At 36.1% G+C, this 25,421-nt stretch overlaps 1 protein-coding gene across 2 annotated transcripts; it reads right to left on the reverse strand.

Annotated features, from left to right (window-relative positions):
* Positions 1-778: 778 nt before the first annotated feature.
* LOC142643633 (uncharacterized) lies at positions 779-15,995 on the reverse strand. 2 transcript variants are annotated; one of them, XM_075818331.1, is made up of 10 exons: positions 15,806-15,995; positions 15,045-15,426; positions 13,904-14,020; positions 12,881-12,963; positions 9,360-9,823; positions 6,836-7,014; positions 5,489-5,574; positions 2,491-2,624; positions 1,477-1,782; positions 779-1,098 (listed from the first exon to the last, which is right to left on the reverse strand). In XM_075818331.1, the coding sequence occupies exons 2-10, from the start codon at positions 15,396-15,398 to the stop codon at positions 920-922; spliced, it is 1,902 nt and encodes a 633-aa protein (XP_075674446.1). In that variant the 5' UTR covers positions 15,399-15,426; positions 15,806-15,995; the 3' UTR covers positions 779-919. The 2 variants fall into 2 exon arrangements, with proteins under 2 accessions (XP_075674446.1, XP_075674445.1); XM_075818330.1 differs by having other exon boundaries at positions 15,045-15,447.
* Between the last annotated feature and the right edge of the window lie 9,426 nt (positions 15,996-25,421).

The raw sequence follows: 25,421 nt of genomic DNA on the forward strand, positions 1-25,421 counted from the left end.
TAGCTATAGATGGAAGGAAAAATTGCTTTCTAAGGCGAGTAAGGAATTTTTTATTAAGGCAGTAGCACAAGCAATCCCAACTTATACTAAGAGTTTTTTGTCTAAATGCAAGACCCTATGAAGCTACACTGTTCCCTTGGATTGGCTTTGGACCTTTCCTAATCCTAAATGGAATGTAACGATGTAAGGATCCATATGCAAACATAGCAAATTACCTTTTATATTACGAATTACTTTGACGACATTAAAAATAAATAAACAGTAATACAAGTTTACAATCATCATTTAATATTTCCTCGTGGAATGTGGATGCATATTGACCCACAACTACAAGCTGTTGAGGACTTGACGGTACACATCAAACCTCTCATCCGTTGGTCTAATTTTTAGGTCACTACAAGGATATTACACTTACACCCTTCTTTTGATAGGCACTATTACACCCTTTTAATAATATGAGAAAAGGGAGATAATTATACTTGACAGAATTAAATTGCCCTCATCATGATTCTATTTTAAAATTTAAACATGCATTGCGGGTTAACTAAGACTTATGTACATTCATTGACCCACATCTTTTGTGCTGAAACATTGACCCTTGGGGGCAAATTTGTTACAAGAATAATAAGGACATAATAATGCAAGAAAATATTTTAAAACATACCGCTTACACCAAAAACTGATTGATGTCTTGGTCTGATAATAAAGAGCTATTATCAGGAGCGGACGCCATAGGTTAAAACTCTCTCAAGAAAAAAAAAAACACAAAACCTTAATGGCATCATAAAATAAAATATTGGGAGGGTAATAAAGGCCAGGAAAAGGACAACTAATGAGTAATGCTGATGGATCATTCACCAACCATTCCATAAGTAAATAAAACTTTGCCTGCAGAAAAGGTGATCTCATTTTTTTTTTTTTAATTTAGAAAGTTTGTATAAATTCCAATTGAGTTCTCCATATGCGTTTGCAGGAACAATAACAAATCCCTATCATTTTCCTTTCCTAAGCAATTATGAGCGTCCACAACATAATTGAACTCTTCTCCATACATATGCGATGCGCATGCTGCTTTATAAGTTAATAGCTGCAGATCACCTGCAGCAGCCAAAAATTTAAATAAATAAAAATCAGTTTGTACGGCTAAAATTAGACATGCCATCTGCAGACCTCATGTTTCTCACAACATACACTAAGGGGAGGAGCTTCAATAAATCACAACTAATCAAGCTAACTGAATCAAATCAAGTTATTAAATTGGTTAATAAGAATCCGACTAAACCCAAAAAGTTTTTGGATCCATCTCAGATCATCCTAGTTCTATTCTCTAATTGAAGACCAAATCCTCGACAATAAAATCAAATATCAGCATGGTTCAATAACTATATCATCCAGACAGAGATCAGAAGCAACTGCAATACAAATAGCACAAAGTGACATGCTTTTCTTGATATGAAACTGAAAGGTGGAAGGTACCTGCAGCAATCTCAGATACAAGCATATTATTGCTGAAGTGACGTGTCAACCACCATCTGCAGCGAAGCCTCCAACTTTTTCCTGATTTTCCCTTTGTAAACATTCTGGGGGTCTTACTAAAATAAATGGTCTCTGTTTGCTCCTGCCCATCTTCATTTTTATTTGTACACACAGACATTTGATCCTCTTCATATTGAGAAAGCTTAAGGAAACATAATGCAAATTCTTTCCAGGTATTGTATTCTGCATAGGTAGAATCTAAATGCAATGCTATCATTTCCAATAGGGATTCGAGACAATAATCCCCTACAAAATATCAGGAGAAAGCAATTATAAATGTTTGTATAATTAATCATCACTATTGGGATATGTGTACTAGTTAGTACTACGCTGTATAATTGTAATCTTACTCCTATTACAAATTAAGTGGAAATATGGTGGTGGATTGGCGTTGTATGTGTAAACAAAAAGTGGGGCATTGGTTGACACCTTTTGCTTCATTGTGCAGAGGCAGGGAATAGGGCCACTTCTTATCTTATTCCATATTTCATGGGCGAGGTCGATAACTAAAGACGATTGTGGAGTTGTTGGTGAGTTCGAAAGGCTATTTACAAGTCACTGAAATAGAGCTTCCCCAATGCCTCGTGGTGTATTGGCTAAGAACACAATGCAAGAACATTTGAGAGCATTGAATTATCAGTGATTACAAGATGGTGTTTCCAAGGTGTTTAAGCGGCTGATCTCTAATAGTAGCTTACCATCACTCTTGATTTTGGAATTTCTGTAGCCTTTTAGTTCAAGATCATAATTCTTCTAAGTTTTGTTTTTTAGCATGAATCTTGCATACCTTCCATGCAGTTGAATACACCCTCTTTTGGTCAAATTTATTAATTAATTAGATAATTACTTTGAAGACTAACCAGTTGTTAGAAGAAAAAAAATTGGAAGTAAACTAGGAAACCATGTTTCATCCAGACTGTATGCAAGATCAAGACTTCAGAATGGATAAGTTACCATTTTGATGCATCCTGACAAGCTTTGCCAATGAATTGGAACATGTTGGATCCTTCTTTAGGATATCCTCAAAGCAGGTTGAAAGCAAGACACAGTTATTACGATCAAAATGCTCCAAAAGACTAGTCCTCAACCTGTAAATGACACGTACATTTAGTCATTTTTAAAGGTGGCAAGACATCAGGGCATCAACTAACATGAATGAACAAATATATCATTACAAACAAAACCACAGAAAACAGAAACTTAAGTTGGAGCTACGAGATATTTCACTAATGTATTAATTTGAATTACTGATAAATGAACCAGAAAAGATCTCAGGCAAAAAGCAACTTTGTTGTGCCTAATCAAAGAATCTTAGACAAAAATCCAACTGAATGGTGATTTATGTCACAAACTGCTACCTCACTAACAATCACAAATAGGGTTCCAAATGAGCTAATCCACTTAATTCATCTCTGTAAGATTAAACTATTAAAGTCACCTTTACTTATCATTAGCAGCTTAACCTTTTGGGAAATATGGTAATTTATCATGATATCAGGGCAAGAAGTCTTGGGTTTAAACCCTGCTCCACCTTACCTCTTATTTTTTTAAAATTCTAATGTGTTGGGCCCCACTTAATAAGGGTTTAGGCTCACACAAGAAGGACAAGAGTCAAAAGATGGTCTTATAAAGACATCTCTCTTTCCACGTGAAAGGGGAGTGTCAAATTAAATGATTATATTCACAATTTCTTACTAACTTAAACTTTTGAGAGAATCAATATATATATATATATATATAAAAGTAGTGTCATTGATAAAATAAAAAAACAAACGGTTCATGATGATGAACAAAAAAAAAAAATCAAAATCAAAATCAAAAGGCTATTCTAAGAGAAACAAGAAACTCTATGCTAGATGAATAATCTGAGGGGCCCATCCAAGACCAGTCAAATAGAGTTCACTGAAAACTTTTTTAAATGATCCAATGAATTTTCAGAATCCTCAAACAAGCAACATTTCCACTCTGTCCAAACAATCCACATCAAACAACCTAGAACCAAATTCCAATATTTGATCTGTACTTCTCAAGCCAATATCTCCAACAAAATAGTAAACTAGAAACAGAGCCCAGCAAGACCTATTGATCCCCAAAAATCTGAAACATATTCACCCACAAAGCATGTGCTACATCAAAATGAAGGAGGTGGTCCATAGATTCCCCAATGCAGTGGCACATACATCGATTCACTAGAGGCAAACCCCTTCTCATGAGGCTATCCAATGTAAGAGTCCGACATAAAGTCGCTGTCACCAAAAAGAAAGCAACCCTTTTAGGAACCATTACTTTCTAAATACCCTTCCATGGAAATATGGGGTTAGGAGCACCCCGAATCTCTTGGCAAAAAGACCGAGTGTCTAACATAACACTTCCCTTAAGGCACCAACGTAATCTTAATCTATCACTCCCCACACCGGTTGGAACCCGAGAGTAGATAAAGTCAAAAAAGGAGACAATCAATAATTTAACAAGCTCTAATAGCAAACAAGCTGACTTTGAGCCCAAAAGTGGGCTACTGTGTTCGTAGAGTAAGTGAGCTCAAGGTCAACTTACATAGGCTTGGCTCACGAGCTGATGAGCTTTTATATACTAAAAAAAAATAGAAATATAACTTTGGAAGGGCAAGTGCCTAGCATACACAAAGGATTAGATTAATTGACTAATATAAATACAATTAGAAATAATTCTGTAGGAATTATTTCCTTTTCAGGACTAGCTAAAAAGGACCCAAAATAAAAAAAAAGTGCTTGTGGGAAAAATTGAGCTCTCTAGCTAAAGCTTGACTAAGGCTGATCAGGTAAATCAACCAAGCCAAGCCATGTTAAACCAAGCTCAAACTTGGTGAATAGAGCTTGACTCGAGCAGCATAGAACTTGGTCAAATCAGCTGGTTATACTCCTAGTCTGGAAAGTGGACAATTGCTGCCTAGTTAACATCCAGCCTTTCCCTGGAACTGGCAAGACACACATCTTCAGAAATACCATCAGTTTTCTATGAACTAAATGTGAATCATCCTTAAGGGAAACAAAGAAAAATGAAATTTCTTGGAAGATAGTACTAAAAGCAATCTAACATGGCCAAATAACAATCACAAATACATCATTCAAGCTTTCATCATGAACTGAGAGACTGGGTTGGGATGTACACCAAGACTATAAAGAGAAATAAATTCACTTGTGTGCATTTATCAAAAACAAGCCCCATCCTCCAGAAAACATGGTTGGGATGTGCACCAACATTAATGAACCAGCCTGGTTCAAAGTTCGATCACATTTTTTGGTTTCTCTAAGGGAAAGAGGTCAGTTCAGTCCAAATATTTACAACCTAAGGAGTTGGGTCAGAATCTAACTAACCAACATGCTTGACTAAAATTTGATTGAATCCAAGTTATACATTTAACTGTTATAAATATGTGGCAATGTTTTAGTGGCGTGTAACCACGAACCTGCACACACATGGTTAGCTACCCAATAAAACCTCATCAGTTTACCCTCATTCCCCCATTCCCCATTCAATAATCGATGCCCTCATGTACATCTCACCTTCTTCAGCCCTTCTCATCAGCACTGCCTTACAACCTCACCCATTGCCGCCAGACCCCAATCCTCTTTCTTTCCCTCAAATCTGAATTGACTGAACCATGCACAGCACTACACCATGGTACTGCTGGCACACCACCTTCACTACCACAACCAATGGCAAGTTAGCAACAAACCAACTCCAGTTCCTGTCGTAGCAACTACTCCATATGCTTTTTAACCAATGTTTTCTCAAGCAATTAGATGAACTTAAATCTTCTTTCCAAATCAATCGAGTTTCAAGTTTCTCTCCCCACATAAGACTCTTATCTTCTCAAACTCCTTTCATTTATTAGCAATCAGACTTATAAAAATAAAAAATAAAAAATATTCCCAATCAGTGAGAGTAATAAAGCAAGCAAAGGAATCGGTACCTAATAGGAAGTGCTGCGTTTGATTTACAACAGAGCTTCTCTAGAACTTTTAGGGCCTCATTAAATTGACCTCCAATCAGCAACAACTGAAATTATGGAACAAAAGAACTAAGAACATACATGAATTGAAGGACAAAATCAGTGACCATATTTATTATTTTTATGACATAGGAGAACTTCACTCAAATTAGTTGCACATACTAGAGCATACTATACAACAATCCTCACTGTTAATCTCAATCCACCCGCCAAAACCAGTTACTGAGTAATCTGAGGGCTTTTAACCCCTAACAGGCTAATCTAAACAGTAAAAGAAATCCAAGGAAGCAAGGTGATCCACAGCCTTCATCCAATTAAATAATGTCTTCAAAGGCATCTCACTTCAATGTAGTGATTAAATTAGATTTTTGAGTATTGAATATTTCAAGTCTAAGAAAAGATAACCTAGCATATTCCTCTCTCTCTCTCTCGCTCTCTCCCCTTATTTTTCTGTTTTTAACTAGTAGAATACACCATGATGGAAATAGTAAAGAGTTTGAGAAAAACAAGACTACAAATTAAAGGATTCAAAAATTGTGGTCTAGTTTTACCATGGTTCTTGGCACCTTTCATAGGCTGCTTTAATTATAATGATTCTTATTATTAAAATTTCCATAGGTTAGCAAGTTATTGTTTCAGTTTTAATGAAGTTTAAAATACAGGTAGTTTGGTAATTTCCAGATTTTCGGGAATATGCTGTAGTGGGCTTATTCCAGAGGCCCATGAGTCCTTTTTTTTTTTTTTTGAGTCATGTTCTTTTTGGTTTAGAAATTCTTTATATTCTTTGTTATTATTAGGAGTCCTAGTCTTTTTAGGAAAAGATTATTCATGAGTTCTAGTCCTAGTCCTAGGGCATATTGGCAATAGCCTATGAAATGAATGCGTGTTTTATGTATCCAATAAAAGATGCAGATAGAGAGATTGAATTTAATAAAATTCCAACAGTTTATTTTAAGCTTAGAGGTGCGATCGCATAGGTTTGATCTTGTACTTTTTCTCATTCAATTAACCTTTTGACCCACAAACAGACATCAAACTAATTCAAGACCCAATCTTTTTATTACTTGAACCTACCTAAACCCTTAACTCATTCAAGATTCAAGAACCCTTTAAGTGATCTCTCTAAGAACCCAAATATAGTGCTGAATTCCTAATTTCTCCCTAAGCTGCAATAGTTTCATTATTGATATATGTTACACTAAATTCAAGTATGATATCTCATTACTTATCAAAAACAAGTATGATATCTCATAAGGCTATAAAATTTACTAGCAAAAAATATATGTATAGGAATAAATGTTTACATACCTGTACCAAAGGAAGTAAGGCCACCAATAATGGCGGTGTTGAGTAAAGAGCATGTTGAAAATACTTAATTGCATCCATATAATAATCATTAAGCATTCCCCTATGCAAATTGATCAAATCCTCACAATTTTCTTCAGGATCCGGCAGTTGCAAGGGCAACAACCAGGTCTCCAAGCCCCCTTTGGCAAGAGAAAAGAAATTTAGTTAACATTATATTTGCTCATAAACCAATAACTGTGACAAGATTTTCCAAAGCCTAAAAACACCAAACATTATTTTAATAGGGAATGTATATTTGTTGTTAACAATATCAGTCAAAGGAATCACTTGAGAATGGGTAACAATAATAATCAGCATTCATCATAAACATTCATGTCTTGTGGCTAGAGAGTTATGGTTACTTGTCTTCTAATTATTTGGTGTGAATGGATTATGCCCAAAAGGGCAGTGGATCTGTTGGTACGTTGGAAGGGGCGGTCTACTAGGAACTATAAAGCATAGGTGCGTTTCTAGATTCGGGTGCGGGTACGGGTGCAGGTGCGGATCTCAGCAATTTTTGAAAAAATAGGGTGTGGGTGCGGCGGGGTGCGACGATTAAAAAATTATTAAAAATATTTTTATTTATATATTATATATATTGCTAAGCATGCTTTTTTATATAATAATAATAGAAAACTCATATAATAATAATAATAATAATAATAGATAGTAATAAGTACACACAAGTTTTTGACACTTGAATTATTGACAGAGGTATTAAAATAGATGAGGCTTCTCATAAATAAATAAATAATAATAATAATAAAAAGATGTGGCTTAGTGGCTCACGTATTTGGTCAGCCCAAAAACAAAATAAATGATATATGTGGCAGATATTAATATAGGTGTAGCTTCCCATTAAAAAAAAAAGGAAAGATGTGGCTCACGTGTTTGGTTAGGCACAAAAAAAACAAATAAAACCTTTTAAGAAACAGAACAAAGGCATTAAGAAACAGAAGTATAGAACAAAGCCTTTTCTCAACCAAAAAAAAAAAAAAAAAAAAAAAAAAAAGAAAAAAGAACAAACCTTTTTAACAAAACTTATCAGTTATCAAATGGCGGAGGCGTGGAGCTGGAGGCACAACGAGAGTGAGAGGAGCTGAGCTGAGACGTGAGACGAGAATGATACGAGAGTGAAAGGTATCAAACGGCGTTTTGCACTTTTTTTTTTTTTGAATTTCGGCCTAAATCGGCGGCTGTACCGACTGATACGCACTGATTTGGCCCAAATCGGCACGAATCAGCCCAAGTCAGCACCAAATCGGCGCGTGTCTGGGGAAAAAAAAACTGGACGCGGCACCGACGTGCAGGCAGCAGCGTCGCCCACCGCACCGTGCATCGGACGCAGGTACGGCACCCATTTTGCCGCGTCGGTGCTTCAGAGACTAGGAAGCATATAGGAGATATTTAGTGGCAGATGTGAAGCTGAGTTTCTTACATACTTTGTATGCTATATATATATATATGCAAAGAAAGATATTAGGGAGGCAAAAAGGCTTCAAGACTCCCACCACCACCAATTCCATCAGGCACCACCAATACCACCTCCACAAGTAGTACCCACATAGAAATGTCTATTCTTTAGGTTTAAAATCAATTTCTCAACTCAAACAAACATGAAAGTGTATATCAATGTCTTTTTTTCCCTTTTTCCTTTTTAAATGTATGTCACAGCAGCTACGCATAGTGTCGTGTGACTACTTTGGCTCGATCTAACCAGCATATCTTCCACTCTATCCACTAAACATCAAATTATTTAACAAAAACTTCACAACTTAATAGACTTAAAAAGCCAATAATTCAAAATCCATCCATGTCCAGGCATTATATCAATAGAACTAAGAAGTTACAATCTGTCCCACAATGTAAATGCGCATAGATTGGTCTTCAGCAATCATTAGAATTCAAAAACAGAAAATGCCATTTACAACCTTTTTTGTACCATGAATAAGAAGCTTTTATCACCTAAAAAGAAAAACACAATCTAGCAGTAGACATATATTACAAAACTCGACAATCCTAACCTACTAGGGATAGCATTTAGTTCATTCATTAATTTAAGTAGGCCAATATATTTCACTCCTATTAGTTAACTTAGTTTTAAAACATCTGAATATGTATATCTATAAAAAAGAACATCTGAATAAGTACAGAAAGGCAAAAATTATTCTCATTGGTGTCCAGTTTCACCCAATGGTGGTAATCAAGCCAAGCATTTTAGAGAAAGCATACACTTTAATGAACAAAGTAATCAAAGGATCTCATCAAACAAGTACTTAAATAAAGTGAGACCAACTGCAAGTTGATTATAAACATTCGTTTTCCATTATTAACAACTGCCTCAGACACACCACATAATATGTACAGACGGAAAAGTAAAGTAGTTAAAGAAAGAAAGATGAGGAAGGACTTATAACAAACTAATCCAAAAGAAAATACCTACATACGTTTAGGGAAAAAAAAAAGTAAAGAATCTAGAACTTACGAAGAGAATAGAAATTGGAAGCATACTGCATATGATCACCATGTTTAGAGAATGAGGCTTCATTTCCAGTAATTTCATCAGAGTTCATGGAAAACTCTTGTGGCTGGAAGTTCTGCATGGGATGTTCACTTTGCAGGCTAACATCAGCATCCATAGAAACTTCTCTATTTTGATTAATATCAGCATTGCTAGATATTTTTTTATCCTTCATGACAGAGGTGTCTGAATCGCATCGAATGGGTATATCAGCCTTGTGAGCATCATTTTCACTACACCACATTGAATTTTCGACAGGGTTGCTGAATCTTGTTTCCATTATATCAGAGTGGCGACGAGATGAAAATAGATCTGAATCTCTCCACTGCATCTCTTCTGGGATAGTCGAATACCACAGCTCATAGAATGTCAAGCCCATGACCATATTTGACATAGGGTCAGTGTCCAGTTCTTGTTCTTGCTTGAGGCTGAAAAGGACAAGTGAAATAATAAATCCAATTCACAATAACTAATTTCTGATGAAGAAATTCAAATACTGTCTCCTCTAATCATATGATTGAACTTAGTATATTTTGTCATAAAAGAATGCTGAAATTTATAAGTGACAAAAACACAAGCACAAGTATGACTGTTTCCAAAGACACTAAAAATCATTATACACCATCTCAAAGATATGCTAGTCATTAGAAAATGCATATTTCTCAAGACCACACAATTTTAATAAAGAACACTGCAAAATCATCTTGTTTAGAATTTAAAATATATATATATACTGTCAATCTTCCTAAGGTTTTTTGCCTTGCCCCTTTGTAATTTCAAATCATGTGGCAAAGAAAGTGAGTGAAGTAGCACAGCATGTTCAACCTAAAGGAATTGAACAAGTATGAATTTATGGTTAGCTCTCAAACTTTGTTAAAAGAAACATTCACATGCACACTTGCAAATTTGAGAGCTTTTGAAGGAACAGAATGTTCGAATGTTCAATTGATATCTCAAATTTCGGGTACTCTGTCAGTTCAGGTTTAGACCTTCTGACCTTTTCGGACGGTTTGGCTCTTTCCTGAATCTTGGGGCTATTTTGTTTTGTTTTTCTCTTTACTTTTCCTTTGGAGTGTCCTTAGTATACTCCCTGTGTACTTTGACCTTGGCCTTTCTTCTTCTTTTTTGATTTAATAAAGTTTCTTTTCTTTCTGATCAAAACTAAAAAGAAATCATCCTCATTAGTTATAACTGATTACTTTTTTTTCCTTGCTATCCCTTTTATTTTGTCCCTAGCAAAGAAAGTCTTAAGCTTTCAAGGGGAAGCTCTACACCCAATTAATAAAGGGGTTGCACTCCATTATCCATATAAATTATCTGTAAGAACCACATCTTGCATGTATGTTTGGCACTCACCAAACCTACAAATTAGCAAAGACTTCATTCAAATGCACATGCTAGTTATATGATCTTTTTTTTAATATGTACTATGATCTTTTAAAATACTAAAGACACAATAATAAATTAAACACAACATAAACAAATAAAAGGCGGTGGACTAATCGGCCTTTTTTCCCCCTCTTGGCTAAAATTCTCCTACATCAGAACTCAGATTGAAACGCTTGTAAAATACAAGCTAATTACTTTTTTTTTGATAAGTAACGAAAATTTTATTTAAAAAATGAAGAACAGCCAACCCGAGTACATTGGGAATGTACTATGGGGCATAAATCAATAACCAAGATTACAACGATCAAGTAAAACAGAAAGGGAAGAACAAGAAAAATGACAAAAAACCACACTCCAATCAAGGAGAGTGTGTAGGAAAAAAGACTTAATCTCTACTATAGAGCGTTCACAGCCCTCAAAGCATCTCTCATTCCTTTCGCGCCAAATACACCATAACAAGCAATGAGGCACAATTCTCCACAACTCTATATTTCTATGTCTTCCAAACTTACCCTGCCAAGACTCAAACAACTCAATAACCTTCTGAGGCATAACCCAATGAATTCCAAATAAGCAAAACACCAACGACCACAACTCACAAGCAATGGGGCAATGAAGAAGAAGATGATCCACTGACTCCCCACAACTCACAAGCTAATTACACAAGTATGTTCTTAAAGAGATTAACAACTGCTGCAAGTTACAAGTAATAATGATATAACTACCTTTCTGATGCTGACAGTTATAGTGCAGTTAGACAGCCACAAGGCTACTACCTCCTTTCACTTTACGTTTGTAGTTTGTACTTCTGCAACTTCCACCGTCACTGCAATTATTCCTCAAACACCATGTAACTTGCTTTTATGAGAGTGATTGCAAATAACCAACTAAACATTGATTTGCATCAGCATAAAAACCTTGTGACTTTTATGACAATATGTCACCCAATAAAGGCCTTCTAATCCAAAATGAACCAGATTAAATTGTACTCCATAAAACATGTACACCAACTAGTCTAGGCCTAAAAACACTAACATCACCTAATTTAATGCCACATGACCCTATCCTTGAGAGAAAATGTTAAAGCTAGCGATAGTTCATACTAAATGGTTTATATTAAAACTGCACAGCCAACCAGCCAACTGAATTCATTACAAAGTTTCGGACCTGGGCATAATGTGAGCATCCAAAATCAACCCAAACATGCAACAAAAACAGCTTGCTTTGAGTGAGTTTCTGCATGTTGGTAGGCACAAGTCAGAAACTAATAGCTCCAGCTCCAAGTGATCTAGCAGATCTAGCAACTATAAGACCACCAAATAAGTGACTGCTTCAGTCTCAAACTTGAGCAAGCAATGGAATAATCCAGACCTAAATAATCGATCATCACATGCTCACAAGTGATATTTTTATACCACATTTAACATGCCATATCACCGTTACCACTTATTTTACTCACTCAGCCTTTGGAACTCACTTAAATTCCAATGGAAGCCGGAGGACCAACTGAGCATCTCAGAGATGGGGGAGGGAGATTGAAACTAGTAACCTCCACTTCCATCTGTGTGCTAACCCTTGGAATTAAAGAGCAATTTCACTAATGTGAATTGTTTATTGCAAATGTTTTAAAAAGAATTTGATCCTTCTTTGCCATGGAGACCAGCCCAGTTATTAAAAAACAAAAAAATAAAACTAGCTACAAAATTAAGTGCATAACTTATTAGCTTAGAGTTCTGACCCAAAAAAAACGCTGTTAAATCTTTGGAAAACCGATGCATTATTTCAAGGCCACCAAGATATAAAATGGAAATTTTTAGAAATCCTACATTTTACATACAAGTATTATACTAGAAGGGATATTGAAAGTTCTACTACTTGTGACATTTTTCTATTGGTACAGTGATGCATGCACCCAATGGGTCCTAGCTCACAACTATACATCCACTGCATTCTCACAGGGGATGTTGTACAAACTTGTCAGAGGAGCAAGAGCTAATTGTCTTCTTGTTATTATTATTTTTTTTTTTTTTTAAATTGCATTCAAGTAATCAACAAGCAAGCTATTCACTGGTCACAGGAAAAAATAAGAACAATACCATATAGCAGCCTGATGTGCTTCCTCAACATTCCCTTGTGTAAGACAGAATAGAATGAACTCGAAATGAACCAGAAATCTATCCTGCTCAATAAGAAAGAATCTACATAAGAAACTTCAGTGTTTTAAAATAAGTTAAGTGCATTATATGTAATAAATTGTGAATTACAAAAGGCATTTAACTTATTAACTAAAATTTTTATATTGACAGTTTGTTACAAATTTTCACAATGTGGTCTATGTTGTACAAACTTACTGCACTATGTTGCAATTTCTATTTAACAATAACCAGATATAATGTCAAGGTGGCTAATTAGCAATTCATCCTGTGATTCTGATGGGACTTTGCAACAGCCTTTGAAATTATAAAAAAAAAAAAAAAATCAAGCTCTGCTTTGTAAATATAAACCAAGGCATTCAATCTACCTCATACCTCATCCTTTGGGGAAAAAAAAAAAGGAATCAGGCTCTCTTCTATACTTTGTCAAAAGGCTTTTACACACATATATCCCTCCAACATTAGACTTAATCAAGTTGAATATTATATGGTAAACATTCAGATGACTTGCATCATACTGATGCATCAACACAGAGCACACAAGAACATTATCTGAGTCTATTCAAATTCTAACTATGGAGTTGGGGATCAGTCTAGCTTTGTCTTTGGTGTAAGGAGGCATTATGGCTAACCCTACCCAAGATCAACAGATTTGGGAAGCAGTAATTAAAAAGAAAAATATTAAATTTTTACAGCTCTTCAAGCATACCAAAGGACTTTAACCCCTCTTTGGATTACAAAATACAAAGATTAATATAAACTCACACTTTCCACCAAGATGAAAGAAAAATATGTAAAGGACATTACTCTTCGGAAATATATTTACTTGCAGTTTGTGGGTTTGTTGCTATTGTTTATGCTTATTCTGGAAAATATCTAGGGCTTTAATGTGTACCAACTTAACAAACACTATACAAATACTCTGTGATTCTGCAATATTGAAGATTAGTTTTTTCCAAAGCATACCTCTATGGGCCATTCTTTCATTGATCCATTCTTTCTCATCCAAATGTCATATATGTTCCTGATTTTGGTGAACTTGATACGATCACTTTTCATATGCTTAAGAAGCTCCATTGAAACCTAAAATTATTGCTAAAATTTATTAGTGGGCTCCTTAATTTTAGAATCAAGGACATCAATGATAAAGATTCACAGTAATAAAATTGCATGAGTAAAAATGATTAAAATGAGTAGCTTAAACAACAAGCACATGAACATGCATACTAAATGTTATGATATATAATTTTTTTATTATAAATAATAAGACTTCATCGAAAAACAACCAAAAGAGTACTATGAATCCAAGTACACAGGAGGTGTATGAAGGATACAGTAAAAGATCAATAAAAAAGATGCATGGAAAGTACAACTATCAAGTAACTTAAACAAAGAAGCAAAAGCACAAGCACCCAAAGAATTTATCCATTCAAACAAAGTAATGAGGAATAAAAAGCTTTTGATCAAGAATCAGAGACTCTGATTTAAAGACCATCTGCTCTGTTGAATTTAGACTAAAATAATCAAGCTTTCATGCCTCTAGTTAAGTTGGCCCAACAAAAAATTTTAAGATTATACTATATGAAAATAAGAAGAAAATTCCTTTCTATTTTTTTTCCAGGGAAAAGTTTTCATTGTTTCAAACAAGAAAATTTACTCATAAATTGGACTTTTTTGATGATAGAAAGCCCATATTCCATATCAAGCTGCCATCAAAGGTGCAAGTTAGAACATCTCACAAAATATTGGTTCTCATCCTAAGTTCCACACACACAAAAGAAAGAGTATGCATTATAGAATCAAACAATGCATGAATACCACATAACACAAACTTGCATTGTAAACATCAAGATCCTAATCCGAAAATGACTAAAAGTCACCACACACACATCATTGTCTCCTGCCCTCTACATTCTAAATTATCACTAATACACAATTATAACAAATAAATTTCTAAAGAAACAAATCAAAAACACAAAGGGCAGCAAAATACAAACATCATTGTCCCCTGCCCTCTACATTCTAAATGATCACTAATACACATTATAACACATGAATTTCTAAAAGAACACATCAAAAAACACAAAGGGAAGCAAAGTAAGCGTACCGAATACTTGAAGCGATTGTTCAATGGATACCGGTCCTTACATGACGCTTTCAACAACATGCTCAACACACCACCAACTTCTACCCAATTGCGGCGTCTCACCAATTTGCGCAAAAGATGGGATAGCCGGACACGATTTTCCCACCTCACAACCTTGGAACCAATCTTAGGAGCAAGTACTAGAAGGGTTGATGGTTTGGTCAAAAACAATTTAATTCTTTTGAAGAGTTTTTCTGGCATGACATTGCCATTATTATCAAGCTTTTGATTCAATTTCCGTTTTCGAGTACTGGGTTTTTTATATTGTAATTCTACTTCTACCTCCTCTTCCAACAACTTGGAATCCACACTCATGTTGAACCTCCTCCTCCTCCTCCTCCTCCTTTCGCAAGTTCAGAATCAACTAACAAAAAATATATTAGGGAAATTCAATATTATCTAAGTAGATTAATTTAAAGCCTTCAAATTTATTAAACAAAAACACTTATTTATTTAATGGGGCAAGCTATGTAGGAGTGGCGGAGCCACGTTGGGGCCAGGTTTTTCAAATTTTCAAATTTTCCGCTCCCATTCCTTGGCCACAAAGCCTCTCCAAATTCCATATATATTAAAAAAAAAAAAAAAAAAAAAAACCCAAATGCTTAGGACTCTATTCAATGTATTAGGATTCTGCGACCCACGGATCCCGTTCATAACAGATTGAAAAACAAAAAAAGCAAGCAAGCAAGCAATGAATGTGAAAAAGATGTAGAAAGTCGCACCTGTCTGTTTCAAATTGATTCACAGGAAAGCCGGTGCTTGAGAAAAACTCTTGGAAAGCGATCTTTCCTACACAGACAGATACAACCGAAAAAAGCGAAGAGAAGCTCCGAAGAGACTCGAATTCTCACCTTTGGAGCTTCCTTCCCTCTCCTCTCAGTACTCCGAAAATTCTAAGCCTAAAAAACAAAACCCACGTGGGACCCGAGTTTTTGGACTTAAAAAGGCCCTGTAATGTAAATGCCGACAGAAACCAGCGAATGTTGGAATCCGGGGTACTTAAGTAATTTCATTTATTTTGTCGAAGTAGCAAGTGTGAGACTCTCTGCTAGAGTGAACTGCTTGGTTGTGAATGAACCAATTAGGTAAGGGCAACTGTCTGCCAGGGCTGGAGAGTGTGACGTGTTAAGAAAGGATAGGGCTGTGGTCCATAGAATATGAGGGGGAGAGGCATTGTGAACCACATCCGTACAGTAATGTTGGCCCCCACACCACACCACACCACTTGGAAAAGGGCTGTTTTACCGAGTTGGGGGAGAGAAGTAGAGATTCAATTACGAATATCCATTACTATGCTCTGTGCAAAGGCCCAATGGGCCTATGGGCCTACAACCCTTTGCACATGAAGTTTTGGAGAAAGCAAAATGCGTGTTCTAATAAGCAAAAAAATAATTAGTACCATTCCTAAAATTCGTTTGAAATTCATTTATTTTGTTAAAATTAAATATTTTTTTGTAAAAAATACTGTAAATAAAGGTAAAAATTAGTTGAAATAGTAAAGTAAGATCCATGAATAATACCAAAAAGTGTAGCAGAGCGCACGAATAATACTAAAAATAAACTGAATGATAAAATAAGCTAGGTTTTTAATTTGAAGTCAAGCAGAAGCCAAATGCACTGAAGTACTATAACTTCAGCTCTCCTCAGTTACATTAACATATAGCAACTAGCCTTGGTACCCTGACATTAATAGGGAAATAACAATTTTTTTAACAAAAAAAAAAAACAATTTCTTAACATACAAATTATAAAGAAAAATAAATAAATAAATATTTAACTTAAGAAGAAAAAGAAACAAACATTTCATTAGATCTCATTTTTAATAGTCTTTCCATACATAACACGGGTTAGCGATTAGTTATATCTAATAGTTGTTGTTTATTGAAAAACAAAAATAGAAAATTAAAAAAACAAAAACAAAAATTAAATCATCCATACAGCTGTGTCACTGTTGGGCTTAAAACCCCGATTCATTGTGTGAGCCTCACGTCATCCTCTCAACTCTAGTCTAATGGAAACTCATAGCAGAGATGGCTGACGACTCTAGCCTCAACCCAACTCTAGCGGTATCTCTCTCTCTCTCTCTCTCTCTGCTGCCAATGGGTATGTTTAGAGTGGATTGGGATCCAGTGCAATTGCATTTGCTGTGCAATTTACCCAATTCTCACAACATTTTTTTTACTTTTTTACCTTTACTTTTCTACTTTTACTTATTTTTTATATTTAATGGTTGAGATTTAAATTTGCTTTTTACAACTTTAAATCTCAAACCTCTATACCAATTGTAGTAGATGCAATACCTAGGAGTCTTGAGATCTAGCATATTATCTAAGTTTATTACTAACTTCTGGTGTTAAGTTTTAACTTTTGTAGTTTCTAGATTTTTTATTATTATTAAAAGCAATAAGTGGTTAACAACTAGTTTGCACTGAGCTTTTTTTCCACTGACTAGTTTTTTGGTTAGGTTTAACACATTTGACCTTTCTATTTTCATTAGGTTTAACACATTTGACCTTTCTATTTTCCTATGAAGCTTTGAAGTAAGTTCATTTTTTCTACAAGGATAAGCTTAGAGGAACATGCTCTACAGCCTGGAATGGAGTTTTGTGAGGAACATGCTCTACAGCCTTAGATTTCATGAGGATGCTGTCAGGGTCGGCCCTAGACATTTTGGAGCCTTAGGCGAGAATTAAAAATAGGGTCTTTGTATACTTTTATATTAATTAAATTAATATTATTATATTATAATATATTATTATTCATTGTCTCTAATCGGACCTCTTTCTACTAATAAATCTCTTAATTTTGTGTCAATATTTTTCCAATTACCTAGATCATAAATATTTGAAGGAATATAATTCAACATGTCATTATTATTTTCATTTTTTTCTAGTTGAACATCATTATGGTGAACTTGTTCATTTGTGACATTTTCATCATTATTTTTATTTTCTTCTAAATTATTTTGAAGTCATTATCAACATTTATTGTATTGCAAAATTGAACACCATTGTTATCTTGCAATTGTATCATTTCATTATCTTCTAACTCTTTTTGGTGAATTTCTTGCTCATTTGTGATATTTTCATCTAAATTTTGTGTTATATTTTGTTTATTACTAATAACAAATTTATCCATTGATTCTTTTTTAGACTCAATTAATTTTTCATCTTTTTTTCTTTTTTTAAGTTTTTCATATCCAAATGCATATTTCCTATTAGACATTTCTAAAATAAAAAAAAACTTTCAAGTGTAGAGAAAATGAGAAATAGAACCTGATTTATATAAAAAAAATTTGTTGTAGTTTCACCGAACAATAACAAGTTTTTAGTAATTTCAACCTGCATAAATAAAGACTTATTCAGTAAATGGCCACTAACTAAAATATATATATATATATATATATATATATATATATATATATATATATATATATATATATATATATATATATATAAACTGAAAACACAAGATTAAAAAAATAAGCACAACCATAACAAAAATTTAAGCACAACTATAACACAACAAGGCTGATTAAAACGACCCACCCACAAAAAAAAAAAAAAAAAACACAAAACACAAAACAAAAAACAAATTAATCCTATATTCCTATCTAATCTTATCAGGCGATTTTCCCATTAAAAAAAAAATAAATCTTATCAGAGTTTCAGACTTATCACTTATCTATAACCCAATACCCAAGGTCCCAAATACAAAAAGACAAACCCACAGGCCACAGCTTTATAAAAAACCCACAGCTTTATAAAAAATCCTATCTATCTAAGATTTAACCCAAATCCAAAAAGAAGAAAACCCAGGTAACACCGCAGCAGCAAGCTTTATTTTAAAAAAAAAAAAAAAAAAAAAAAAAACTTGAAGGAAGTTGTTGAACGGTTGAACTAAACAGAACTGAGGAAGAGGAAGAGAAAGGCCGGAGGAACTGAGGAAGCTTGCTGCCAAGGTCGGAGAGCAGATGAGATCAATAAGAACAGGGGAGAGAAAGAGAATCAGAAAGAAAGAGAATGAGAGACAGAGAGAGGCGGAGAGCAGGGATTAGAGAAAGGTAAAATTTTTAGGGGTTTTGAGTTATTTTATTTGTTGTGATTTGTGATTATTTTGTGGTTAATGTGTTAGACCGGATTTGTAGTTTATCCGGATGTTTTTTGGTTTGTATGATTTACCAAAATTTTTGTTTTTTCGTTAAAAGGATGTGCCAAAATTTTGTGCTTCAACTTCACCTTAAACTATTTTTTTTTTCTCCTTACCGTGTCAGATTTTTGGCGCTTCCCTGAAACTATTTTTTTTTTCCCTACTCCCTCTTATTTTCTAAAATTTTGGGGCCTCCCTTTCACTTGGGGGCTGGCCCTGGATACTGTTGACCTGGTCATGAGCTATATATCCTCTAGCTCGGTCCCTCCTTTTCAATGGAAGCCAACTAGAAGAATTCCAGCCATCTAGGAGCCTAAGACAAGGGGAGCCCATCTCCCCCTATATCTTCATTCTATGTATGAAGCTTCTTAGCTCTATGATAAACAAGAAATGTGATAATGGCAGCTGGAGTAAGGTTAAAGCTTCTCGGGATGGACCTGGCTTTTCCCACATGTTCTTTGCAGACAACCTGCTATTATTTGCAAAAGCTACCTCTGAGAACTGTGAAGCAATTGCTGATGTATTGGAGGAATTCTGCTCTCTCATAGGCCAGAAGATTAGCAAAGAAAAATTTAAAAAAAAAAAAATTTCTTTTCTCCAAATGTTGTGGATGAAGACAAAGAGTGCATGGTTCAACAATTGAGAATCAATGCAACAAGTAATCTTGGCAAATACTTGGGGTTTCCCCTAAGGCATAGAGGGAGGAATAGAAATTAATTTCAGTTTGTTGTGGATAGAGTGCAGTCCAAACTCGCAAGATGGAAAGCAAAGTGCTTATCCCCAACTGGTAGATGAGTCCTTATTAAGGCTACTATCACCCCAGCCCCTAATTACTATATGTAATGCTGTAAGATTCCTACTAGAATATGTGATAAAGTGGATAAACTTACTAGGGATTTCCTTTAGGGCTTTACTGAGGATAGAAGGAAGCTTCATATGGTGGGGTGGGATAAGGTTACCAATCCTACAAATCTTGATGGACTTGGTATTTTCCAAATGAAAGCACGCAATTCTGCCATGCTTGCTAAGCTATGTTGGAGGATTGCCTCGAATCCTGATGCTACATGGGCTCAAATGCTCACCAAAAAATATCTTACCCCTGTCAGATTAAGTGTGAAGGGGAGGAAACTTCCTGCATCAAGGAATTGGACTACTTGTAAGGATGGGGGGGATCATCTTTAATAAAGGATTGAAGTGGGCTATTGCCAATGGTGAGAGTGCCAATGCTTGGAACGATTTTTGGCTTCCCTTAGGTCCCCTAAGGATGCAAATTCAGGGGCCTCTGGCTGAGGGAGAAGACCACAAGTCTGTCAAGGACTTCCTCCACAATCCTGAAAGCATCTCCTTTGTTCTCCCAGAGGCCTTAATGCAGGAAATTAGAGGCATACCCCTTGCTGCTAATGTAGCACAAGAAGACATACTTATATGGGCCTTCTCCAATGACAGGTTCTTCACTTTGAGCTCAGCCTATCTCCTTGCTAAATGTTTAAATCCTTTGAACCTGACTACTTCTGAATTATGGGTTTGGAAAGCCAAACAACCCCTAGAATAAAATTCTCTCTCTGGAAATGTTACCATGCCAGCATCCCTACTAAGGAAGTCTTGGGTTCAAGGGGTTTCAACCTTTATATTAATTGCGAGCTTTGTGGTATTAAGGCTAAATCCATAGTACATGTCCTCCATGACTGCCATGTGGCAAGAAATGTTTGGAGAAGATTGGGTATCAGTGACACTAGCCAAGAATTCTATAATGCCCCTCTGGGTGTTTGGCTCAAAATAAATTGTGAGTCTCAAGATGCTCTCACTAGACCCTGTATTCCCTGGAGAATAGTCTTTCCTCAAGTAGTCTGGTTACTATGGTTACATAGAAATGAATTCATTTTCCAATCAAAGAAGATTGACCAAGGGTTGTATGATCAATGCATAAAAAGAGGTGCGGAATTCTTTGCCATTGTCCCAAAAAACTCCAACAAATCAAGTAGGATGCAAATTCAGGTCAAATGCATCAATCCTAGACAAGGGTGGACAAAACTCAATACGGATGGGGTTTTGTTTAGGGATCCCAGAAAGGCCAGTGGAGGGGGACTTCTACGCAACAATAAGGGTGACTAGATTGCTGGTTTTACAAGGAAGCTTGGTAGCATGTCCAGCATCATGGCTGAGTTGTGGGCCCTTATGAAGGCCTTTGTCTAGCTATGCGGTTGAATTTAACGAACCTGAATATTGAAATTGACACTGTTGTCATTGTTCACCTTCTTACTAGCCCTGGAACTATTAATCTTATGCTTAAACCATTGCTGAATGACTGCAAGAACCTGATCAAGCTCTTCCCTAACTACTCTGTCAAATACATCTATAGGGAGGCTAACCACTACACTGACAAACTAGCCAAGATGGGAGCAACCCAAGACACTAATCTTCTTATTTTGTATGAACCACTGCCTATGGTGGATGATTTGCTAGCTTTTGATAAAGCTAAGCTGTTTTGCAACAGACTAATTGTGTCCTAAGTTTTTTTTTCTTTTTTTTATGCAACACCTTTTTAACTATAAAAAAAAAAAGGTAAGTTCATTCACTTCATTGCCTTCACAAAAAATAAATAAATTATTATTATTATTATTATATTTTATTTATATTCCAAATTTGATCATTGGCTAATATTATTATATTTGAATACTAGCCTGTGTAATTGTCATAGAGAGCTATTTAATTCTACAATTTTCTTTTAAGACTATATAACTGGATTATAAAATTTTATATAGATTTTATAATTGGAGTAGACATATTCATATATGAAGAAAAGAAAGTGTTCAAGATTTGAAGGTTATCACTCATTCATATATTTCAAATGCTGAAGTTTCAGATGTTGAAACCCCTAGAACTTAAATAATCAAAGAGGTAGCCCACAGTTGTGCAGACTATTGGAGGAATACGCCCTTACGTGAGAGTTTTCACTTGGATATGGTCAAGATTTAATCACTAGTCATGGAGCAAGCTATATTGGATGGGTTGCAAAAACTGTAGCTGACCAAGGAAAAGGAGGAGAGTATTCAAATATCAGCTCATAGTAGAGCTGATCTACTGGAGGAGTGCCATCTCAATCTATTCGGGAAACTCTTATCAGACCAACAGTAAAACCAACGTGCTTTAAAAAGCACTCTAAGGTCAATGTGGAAGATGGGGCCAAACTTGAGGATAGTGGAAGTCGGGAATGACATCCTCTAGTTCAAGTTCAGCTCTAAATACCAAATGGAATGGGTAGAGAAGAATGGTCTGTGGAATTTTGATAACAATCTTCTCTTGTTATGTCGATGGAGAAAAGGTTTATCAACTGCAAATATTGTTTTTTCACATTCATCGTTTTGGGTTTAAGTATGGGGAGTTCCTTTTGAATTAATGACGAAAGATACTGGAAGAGATATTGGGAATAGGATAGGCAACTTCCTTGAAGCAGATTGAAGGTCTTGGCAATCAGATCAAGCCAAGTACATGAGGGCCACTTTGCAGAGGAGGTTATTTGATGAGTATGGAAGGGGAGAAATTGTGGGTTACTTTCAAATACAAAAGACTCCCAACAATATGCTACATCTGTGGAAGATTGGGCCATAATGAGAGGCACTGTATGGCCATAGAGGCGAGGCAGATGACAGAATACCAATATGGTGATTGGATCAGGGCCAATGGAAGCTACAAGGGAGGACAAGATAAAGCAAAGCCAAGGAAGGAAGAGCGCCAACCGCCGAGCAATGACAATGGGCGAACCAATGCACAACCGACAGTGGCAGAGAAAACTATGACTGATAGCGGAGGAGGAAGCAAAAGATATGATGTTGACAGGGCAGCAGAAAAGCAGGTGTGCTGGGGCGACGTAAGTGATGAGGGAGGGTCAAGAAGTCAAGTGGCTAGTAGCCTAAATGGATGGGACAGTTCCAAGGTAAGTCCGCCGAATACGGAAATGGAAGAGCTTACATGTGCCACAAAGAAGGTTTTAAATTTTGAAATGGTTAGAAAGGAGGGTAAAACGCTAGAGAATGGACACTCAAGTGGTGGGCCTACAAAAAGAAAATATGTTGGAGGAACCTGAAGTCACAAGCCCAATTAAGCCCAATATGGACTCCTCTGCACATGATGAGGAGGGATATCTGGACATGGGCTATAATAAAGATGTGAGACCCAAGGCCAAAGGAAGATGGAAGAAACTTGCAAGGGAGAAAGGCCTAGTAGGAGATGCAATTATAATGGGCCAGGAAAAAGGAATTGGTTTTAAGAGGGTGGGAGAGCTGGAGGACTTGGAAACAGAGGAAGATAGAAAAACTAAGAGGAAATATGCGCGAAACTCTAAGGAAACGGCGGTAGTTGCTGAGCAGCACCGCCAAGAGCCATGATGGCCTTATGTTGGACTTGCCTTGGGCTTGGGAACCCCCGGTTAGTTGGAGCGCTACACAACCTTGTGCGGCATTGGGATCTCGAGGTGATCTTCTTGACAGAAACAAAAAAGAAGATTGTTAGAATGAAAAAGGTAAAACTGAAACTGGGTTATGTTAATGGCTTTTATGTATAAAGACAAGGAAAGGGAGGGGGTTTGGCGATGTTTTGGAGGAAAGAGGTCAATCTGGAGATCAGGAGTATTTCGAGGCACCACATCGATGCAGTGGTAATGGAGGAAGTATCTGGGTTCAAATGGAGGCTAACGGGCTTTTATGGGCATTTGAAGACACATTGGAGGAAAGAATCATGGAGATTCCTTGACACACTTAATCATCAATTCCATCTACCTTGGTTATGTGTTGGTGATTTCAAAGAGATTCTCTCAGGGGAAGAAAAGTGGGGAGGAGCACTTAATCATCAATTCCGAAACATTGTTAATAAGTGTGGTTTTAAAGACATGGGATATTCTGGGGTTGAGTTTACTTGGTGCAACCAGCAAGAGGGGGACAATAGAGTATACTTGAGGTTGGATATGGCCTTACAAATTGGTCTTAAAAGTGCTTGCAAACAGTCTCAAAATAGTGCTACATCAAATAATCTCCGAGAATCAAAGCGCCTTTCTATCAGAGAGGTTAATCACGGATAATGTGCTTGTTGCTTTCGAGTTAATGCATTACTTGGATCACAAAAAGAGTGGAAAGGATGGTTACATGGTAGTCAAGCTTGACATGAGCAAAACCTATGACAGGGTGGAATGAGAGTTCATTGAGAAAGTGATTAGGAGGATGGGTTTTGATGAAAAATGGGTTGGATGGGTGTTGAAATGTATAACAACAGTCACATGCTTTGTGCTGATTAATGGGGAAGCTCATGGCAAAATCACCCCGACCAGGGACTTCGACAAGGAGATCCATTATCATCCTATCTGTTTCTACTCAATACAGAAGCCTTCTTTGCCTTTATAACTGATGCAAGTAATAGACAAATTATCAATGGAGCTTCCATATGCAGGGGTTGTCCTAGGGTCACACACTTATTCTTTGTGGATGATAGTTTGCTTTTCTGTAAGGTTGAAAGGCGGGAGGTCAGCAAGCTTATGGAAATCCTAGAGCTCAAAGAGGTAGCCTCAGGGCAAAAAATCAACACGGATAAGTCCTCGATGACTTTTAGCCACAATACTCTCCTTGAAACAAGAAGTGAGATCTTGGAAATTCTGGGACCAATGCAAGACTTAAGGCAAGGAAAATATCTCGGCCTCCCATCAATAATAGGCAAGTCAAAGAATCAAGTATTTACAAAAATAAAGGAGAAAGTAAGGAAAAAAACTCTCTGGTTGGAAAGAAAAAATGCCCTCAATGGGAGGGAAGGAATTACTAATCAAAGCAGTCACACAGGCAATTCATACATACATTATGAGTTGCTTCCAACTCCCAAACGGATTATATGAGGACCTAAAGAGGATGGAGAGAAATTTCTGGTGGGGACAGAGAGATCAAGAGGCTAAAATTAGGGTTGTACAAGCACCACCCGCCACCGATGAAACCGACTGGAGCCAAACCAATCCGCCCACCTCAAACCTTCACCGCAGGTGTTAGGCACGATGGTCGACAACAATTTTCAAGCATCAAAGTCAGCCGGTACAGTTGTCAGCGAAGGTTTTTGGATTCCAATGAACACCGAACCGCATCAATTTGCTTATATATATACAAAACTTGAGATTTCTACCCCCTTCAAGTCAGATCTAAGATTTCCATCCCCACC

Source organism: Castanea sativa, chromosome 7 (genome assembly GCF_040712315.1).
Source record: "Castanea sativa cultivar Marrone di Chiusa Pesio chromosome 7, ASM4071231v1".
Taxonomy (NCBI): domain Eukaryota; kingdom Viridiplantae; phylum Streptophyta; class Magnoliopsida; order Fagales; family Fagaceae; genus Castanea; species Castanea sativa.